Source organism: Elephantulus edwardii, unplaced genomic scaffold (genome assembly GCF_000299155.1).
Source record: "Elephantulus edwardii isolate Elephantulus edwardi_28Jun2011 unplaced genomic scaffold, EleEdw1.0 scaffold00278, whole genome shotgun sequence".
Classification (NCBI taxonomy): Eukaryota; Metazoa; Chordata; class Mammalia; order Macroscelidea; family Macroscelididae; genus Elephantulus; species Elephantulus edwardii.
This window is the reverse complement of record NW_006400028.1, coordinates 1,835,975-1,844,022: the sequence shown is the minus strand read 5'-3', so window position 1 is coordinate 1,844,022 and position 8,048 is coordinate 1,835,975. Positions and strand designations below refer to the sequence as shown.

The window sequence follows — 8,048 nt, the reverse complement described above, 5'->3', positions numbered from 1 at the left end:
GCTTAGGGTTTCCAGTCATTCATTGTTGCACTTTTCTCCCTGCTCCCTCAATTCACGCTTCTCCTTGAGAAGAAAATGAAAAACTCTTTCATTGTTACGTAGTCCCTCCCTCCAAGTTCACTGCACTATGCAGCTTTCACTCTGGACTTCTGTAATGACAAGAATACCCATTCATAGTGCAACAATGGATGAATGGAAACCCAAAATCTCTGTAAATGTTTATGAAAATTAATAAAATGTAATTATAGAAAAAAAAAGAATACCCATTCATATATCCCTTTTAAACTGTTCTCTAAACTTCCTCTCTTAAGGAAGAGTCCTGGTGGTGTGGTGGCAATGCACTTGACTCTTAATTAAGAGGTCAATGTTTTGAACTAGCTACCTCAAAAGAGAAAAAGGTGTAGTAGTCTCCTTTCATAAGACAGGCAGCATAAAGTATCTGTAGGCTAACTCCTGTACAGCTGCTTTGAGTTGAAATTGACTAAGTGGGTCAACAAATTTGATATGCATAACCCCTGCATCATCAGGAACCCATTGTCTATCCTTTGCAAAGTGAGAATTCACGTTAATTCTTGTCACTCTTTGGATTCCTGGTGATCTAATTTGGAATCTGTCCTTGCAGATCTACTTATTTAATTAGTAAAATAGCAATTAAGTTCTATCTTCATTATCATAATATGATCAGATAATTAACACAAAGGAAATGTTTAAAAAATTTGGTGGTCCGTATAAATAAAATATTTTTTTTTCTGTATATATTTACAAGGTAGTTTATACATGCTATTTAATTTCCTTTCTGTATATATATCATCTGACTACACAAAGCAGGAGAAAGATGGACGTTCTCTTCCCTCTTGTAATTTACAGCGTCCTGGAGGCTTAGCTGGAGGGTTAGCTTAAGTAGATTCCAATTTACCAACATGTAACAAACAGCATATAAATAAAAGTAGCCCTTTTCTAATTTGTATTCTCCACTTAAATTTAATGACAAGATTTTTTTAAAGTCATTTCTCTACTGGATGACTGAATTTTATTTTTAAAGAGGGACTGTTCTCCTTTATATATAATGTTTCATTGATGTATATTGTGTTTCATTCTTTCATTCACAGAGTGTTTCTTACAATCATTTTTATACATTGTGTTTTATAAAATTTATCACCATTGATCTATGCCTGCTATTACTCTGTCTTTTCAAGTTCCCATTGGATCTTTCCTAATCCCTTCTCCCCCTCCCTCTGCCCACCAAACTCTTGTTATCCTAGTGATTCCCCCACCCTCTTCTCTACTCTCCCCTGTTCTTTTCTGTTCCTCTTTTGGATTTTTATGTACGCCTTACTTGTTATCCTTTGCTATTTTTGTAATAATGATCTTATGCAGTACTTGTCCTTATGAGACTGAGTTCATTAAAATAATGCTCTTTAGACTCTCCCGTGCATTAAATCATTGTTCCTTATTACTGTATAATACTCCATTTTGTGAATGTACCACAATTTCTCAATCCATTCATTTGTTGATGGACACTTGGGCTGCTTGCATTTTCTTGCTGTTGTGATGCTCCTATGAACATAGGTGTACAAATCTCTGTGTCTCAATTCTAATTTCCTTGGGGTATGCTTTTTTATTATTATTTATTATTATTACTTTTTTGTGTGCGTGTACCGTCAAATCAGATCTGACAGGTACAGGAGGAGATTGTCCCTCCTTCCCCGGCAGAGCATCTGGTTGGTTCGAACCGTGCGCCTCTGGGATTGTAGTTGCAGTTCCTTGCCACGAGGCCACCAGAGCTCCCCTTGGGGTATGCTTTTAACAGTGGAATACCTGGGTCATTTGGAATGTCTGTGTTCAGCTTTTTGCGGAAACGACAAACTGCCTTCCAGAGTTGTACCATTTTACAGTCCTACCAGCAGTGCATGAGAATTCAGTCTCTCCACATTCTCTCCAACATTTATTGTTTACTCTCCTTTTAAACACTGCTAGTGCTACAGGGGTGAGATAGTATCTCATAGTTGTTTTGATTTGCATCTTTCTTATTGCCAGAGATTTTGAGCATTTCTTCATGTGTCTATCGGCCATCCAGATGTCTTACTTTGTGAAATCTTTCCATGTCTTTTGTCCATTTTCTTATTGGATTGTCAGTCTTTTCCTTTTGGTGGCCCAATAGAATTCTGTAAACGTTTGTTATGAGACACTTTTATGAAATGTCATTGCCAAATATTTTTCTCTAGTTTGTAGATTTTCTTTTCACCCTATTGGGAAAAGTTTCTGATGCACACAAGGATTTAATATTTAGAAAGTCTCATTCATCGATGTTATCCTCTCCTGGTTGTGGGCAGTTGATTTTTTAAAAATAATTATCTCGCTATTAAAGCTAGTTCTGATGCTTCCATGCTCAATTATTCGTTTTCATTACTTTTCTTGTAAGAATCTTGAGATCATAGCATTTTCTTGTTGAGAGTTGGTGGAGTTATAAAGACCTTGATTTGACTCCTAGCTCTGGCATTCCTTGTATCCTAGTTTTGCAAAGGAATCCATGTCTCTGTTGCCTTTTCTGTGGAAAAGGAAGATTAATGAGAGTACTGACTTAATAGGATTGTTGTGAGGAATACATAAGAATACAAGTACACTGCAGAGATGATGTGCCTCTAATTTAAGACCAGTATAAGAAAGTGAATATCACTATAATAAGTCACACCATTTTTTTGTTTGTTTCCCAGTACACATAAAAATTATCTTTATACTACGGTAAAAAAAAAAAGGTCTGTTACGGGAGTTCTGCTGTCCTAGTGGTAAGGAGCTGTTCTACTCAATTGAAGGGACATAGTTTGAATCCATCAGCTGCTCTGTGGAGAAAGAAGAGTCTCCTGTGAGATTTACTGCCTCTGAAAACCCCTTGGAGTGTCAGCTATGAGTCATAGCTGCAGTAAATATATAGAAGCTTTATGAAGTATTGTGAGAGTTATCAAAATATAACAGAGACACAAAGTAAGCACATGCTGTTGGAAAATGAAGTGATAGACTTACTTGACACAGAGTTGCCACAAATCTTCAATTTGTGAAATAAATAGCATCTGCAAAGTGCAAATCAAGCAAAGAACAATAAACCAGGTATACCTGTATTTGGAAGTTTCTATATGCACAGTGCTTGGCACAAAGCAAACACTTAAATGTTATCCCTAATTACTATAGACATGGACCTTGCAACCTTTTCGTTTTCTTTTTTTTTTTAAACAGGACCAGATAATAAATATTTTAGGCTTTGGGGGCCATATGGTCTCTGTTGCAACTATCAACTCTGCCTTTATAGTGTGAAAGCAGCCATCGACAAATGGATGAGTGTGGCTGTGTTCCAACAAAATTATTTAAAGTGCAGACTGTGGGCCATATTGGATCTTTATTCTATAGTTTGCTGACCTCTGTTCTAGGCTAATAAAACTAACAAATGTTGCAGGTTACAGAAAATATTAAGGGCTCAATGTAGCTCCTTTGAAATAGATTATCAAGAAAATATTGCTTGATTGAAAACTTTTCTTTACAAGTCCAGGCTTTATATTTCACAGTCTTGGTATTTGAAATATGTTCTAAACCTTCAGTGCTTCTTAACACAGTGTATAAAAAGAATGAATTTTAAAGAAATTAAATCGTTTTATTATATATTATGATTTTGTGGGTCAGGAATTTGGATAGGACTCAGCTGAGTGCTTTTTCTCCCCACATAATGCCAGCTGGGGTAGCTAAGTGATTTTCAGCTAGTGGATGGGCTGGTCTGATAAATCCTGGGTGACATCATTCACTTTGAATGGTATTCACATGTCTGGTGCCTGGGATCAGCTGGAGCTGTCAACTAGAGCATGTTGACCTACACATGCCCCCTCCAGCATGCTGACCATTTTTTAGAACAATATGATGTTGTCATTATGCATCTCAGTTCCTGTGCCACCCTAGTGTTGCAGTTCCTACAGAGGTATAAGGGGCTGCTGCTTATATTCTCTAGACCACTGTGCATTGAGACTGCTTTTTTTTCTTTCTTGTGGCCTGGAACAGTCCATTTGGTATGTAAGTGACAACTTACAATTATTGGTTGCTGTCGAGTCAGTAGTGACTCATGTTATCCTGTGTATGTGTACAACTTCCAGTTTCAGCTTTCTAGAAACAATTAGCACAGCCTGTCTTCTGAGATGCCTTTAGGTGATTCAGACCACCACCAAGCTTTCTTCTGTTAATCAGGATCGTAACCATAGCAAGATATCTGAGTATATTGCATGCATGATATGCTATGTGTAAGCTGCCCTTGTGGGACAGAAGTGGGTGCTGTTCAAAAAACTCAATGATTGAAGGCAAACATTTAAAGGAAAATAAAAAGGCAGTAAAATATTAGAACTTAACATATTTACCTTCTGCTTATTTTTCTTGCTTAACTTACCTTCCCCTATGTCCCCTAAATAGACAGTGGGATAAAGGGCAGAGTATAGGGGCAGGACAGGGAATAGAAAGGACAGGTTCACTGATGACTAGAATTTTCAATGTAAAAGGTCTGAGGGTAGAAATATATTTTGAAGAGGAGCTTGTGGACTTGCCTTGAAGCTGTGTTTACATACTAGTTTTGTTTAAATTCTATTTATTACAAGTGACTTATGGTTGGAAGGATTGGGGATATTATATACCCTCCTACCTCCTTTCTTGTAGTCTCTGCAGTGGCTTTTCATTTTCATGTGATTGCTTGTCATTTTTTCCCCCTGTCACTGGTTGACAGTTATATCTCTAAGGTGGTCTCTTTTAGACTAGTGTCTTTAATATGAGTATTAAAATTCTCAAACCCTTTACTAATGAGCCTCAGTAACGCAATGGTTTAGCATTTGGCTGCTAGTTGAAAAGTCAGCAGTTCAAATCCACCAAACACTGTATGGAAGAAAAGACCTGACAGTCTGCTCTCATAGAGATAACAGCATAGGAAGCTCCATGGGACAGTTCCAGCTTTATTCTAAAGGCTCACTGAGTCAGAGTCAACTTGATGGCATACTACAAACCTTTTACTATAGATGGATGATAGTATTTACTTCTTAGTTTTGGGAGGATACGGCAGAGCACTCTGGAAATGTTAGCTGTTACTGTGTTTGGATAACCATCTTTCAAACTTCCTTTTTCAGAAACTGATTCAGCAGTACAGAAAGAACATAGAAACCAGACACCTGCTCCGTCGGCAGCTCAAACTTCCGCTCCTTCTAAGTACCACCGAACTCGATCTGGAGGAGCAAGGGATGAACGATATCGATCAGGTAAGAAGGAACTTGTGAAATTAGCAGCTGCGTAAGTGTTTACTGAATCTGCTATGAGCCATACAGCTTCGGAGTCTCTTATGTGTGGTTTAGTTTTTCCTTTAAAGCATTGATAGATTCCTATTTATTCATTCATCAGTTATCTATTTATTGATCTACTGATTGACATATTTACTATATGTCAAGTATACTAGAGACTCAGTGTTTTGGGTGATACACTAACAAAATACCAGCTTTTTATCTGAAGGAGCTTAGCCATGTTAAGGAGGGAACCAGACAAATGAAAGGCCAGAGTGAGTAAGTAAAAAAGCGGAAGGTTCCGGTCATGTAGGCTGGCAGTGTGAGGACTCAGTGGACTGTTGGAAGAGGAAGATCCTTCTGTGCTTGCCAGAGCTATTGTTTAATCAGTCTTTTAACTGATGGAGTGGAAACAAAAATTCAAAATGAAGTTTCAGATTAGTAAACTCTGAAAGTTTATTTCTTTTGATCCAGAAAATACCCAAGAGAAAGAAAAAGGCGAAGTACAGTGACTGGCACCAGGAACCTGCTCCTACTCTGTGCCCAGAGCTCCTGACCCCTGTCCCAGAATGCCCTCTCTGTTGAACAGAGAATAGATTATAGACCCTGAGGAGGATGAGGGGTGATGCAAGCCTCAATGACCATCTTCTATCCACTGAGCTGAGAGGGCTCTACAGCACACTTCATGTTTTAAGAAGAGGCAGAATTTAGTCACAAGATTAAGTAGGATATTCATTTTGTCTTCATATTTTCATTTATCTTGCACAAGCCAAGGATTCTGTCCCATTTTCTTGAGTGACAAGCAAAATGTGTATCATATCCTTTCAGAAACTGCTTTAGAGGAAATGAGGAAAAGGACACAGTAGCAGAGCTGCCTCAGCTGTTTTTTTTTTTTTTTTTTTTTTTTTGTGTTTTTTTTTGTTTTGTTTTGGTTTTTTTTTCTATATTTTATTAATTTTCATAAACATTTACAGAGATTTTGGGTTTCCATTCATTCATTGTTGCACTATTCTCTCTACCCTCCTCCCAGTTTGTTCTTGTCCAAATGCCACAGTGCTTGTCAAAGCCAGTTCTGATTAATCTTCTTTGTCAGTGTGTCCTTTGCCATTCCCTATCACTCCTCCCTGAGAGAGACTTCACCCTGAGTCATAAGGAAAAGGGCACGGCGTATTCTCTTAGCTACTTCCTGCTGAAAAGGGACGCTGTGGGTTTCAGGGTGAAGATCTTCTCTCACTACTCTAAAGGGCCCCTTTGGCAGTAGGAAACACATAGACTATTATGGAGATTGATTTTGGAATTTAGATGCACTCTTATTGATTGTGCTTGGCCGTACATGTTCATATCCTTGAAGATGTATCATGGGGGTGTTGCAACCTAGAAGACACAAATTTGACTAACAAGTTATAAGTACATGAGTCCAAAAATTATGGAAAAGTAAAAGAAAAGATTCTTTCATTGTTTTACGAACCCTCCCCCAGGTCCCCTCCATCATGTAGCCCTCGCTCTAGTCTCCTGTGATGAGAGAAATACCTAGTTATATATCTCTTTTAAACATTTTTCTCCCTCCTCTGTTTCAGTGCAGTATACATTATTGAACCCATCTTACTCAGTCTCTCCCCAACCCCAAGGACAGTCCCATTCTACAACAGTGGCATCTTGTAATATTTGTCCTTTTGTGACTGGGATATTTCACTCAGCATAATGTTCTCCAGAGTCAACCATTTTGAATAATATTGCATGAGTTCCTTGTTTTTTAATGCAGCATAGTATTCCATTGTGCGAATATACCACAGCTTCTCTAGCCATTCGTTTGTTGATGGGCACTTAGGTTGTTTCCAACTCCTTGCTATTGTGAACAAAGCTGCAATAAACATGGGTGTGCATATATCTGCTTGGATGTCAGCTATGGTCTCTTCAGGGTATATTCCCAGTAGTGGAATTGCTGGGTCAAATGGTATCTCTATTTGCAACTTTTTGAGAAAGCGCCATACTGCTTTCCACAGGTGTTGCACCATTTTACACTCCCACCAACAGTGAATCAGGGTTCCAGTTTCTCCACAACCTCGCCAGCATTTGTTGCCTCAGCTGTTTTGTCAGCCACTTTTACGAGATCTGTATTTTAACACACAGGAGAGACGGACTGAGAAATGTCCAGTCAGGAAAACAGAAGCTACACACCACACCAGAACTTGAGTGACCAGCGAATGCTTTCTTAGAAAACTAGACATCTAAGCTGTTGTAACTGACAGACAGGAGTTAGCCAGGTCAGACAGTTGACCCAGAAGTAGTTCAACATGGTTGGAATTGGAAATTCAAGAGCCCTGAAAACTATGTGAGATGAGGTGGCAGTGATTACTAGGGACTAAATCTTGAGACTTCTTGAATGTTCTGTCCTGAGGGCCTTGAGTATACCATGGAAGAATTTCCAGCAGAGCAAATATTTATTGGTTCTATTGGTTCACTCTGGCTTTGCACACTCTACACTTAACCACTGGTGTGTCTGGCACAGTGCCTGACAATGTTGTTGTTAGGTACTGTCAAGTTCACTGCAACTCATAGCAACACTGTGACAATGATCTGAACCTTGCCTTAGAGCCTGCATCATCATGTCTATCTCTGTCCTCAAGCCCATTGTTATTGCCACTGTGTTAATCGTTGAGAGTCTTCCTCTTTTTTCTGTCTTTCAAAGGATAATATCTCTCTTTGAGATCTAGTTCCTCTTGAAAATACACCAAAGTATGTTGTTGTTGTCGAGTC

At 38.6% G+C, this 8,048-nt stretch overlaps 1 protein-coding gene across 1 annotated transcript in view; it reads left to right on the top strand.

Moving 5' to 3' along the window:
* DIP2B (DIP2 disco-interacting protein 2 homolog B (Drosophila)) overlaps positions 1 to 8,048 on the top strand; it is a 303,253-nt gene that overhangs the window by 195,325 nt on the left and 99,880 nt on the right. Inside the window, exon 3 of the mRNA XM_006900236.1 lies at positions 5,145 to 5,273. Coding sequence (XP_006900298.1) covers positions 5,145 to 5,273 — 129 coding nt within the window. The remainder of the gene's footprint in view (positions 1 to 5,144; positions 5,274 to 8,048) is intronic.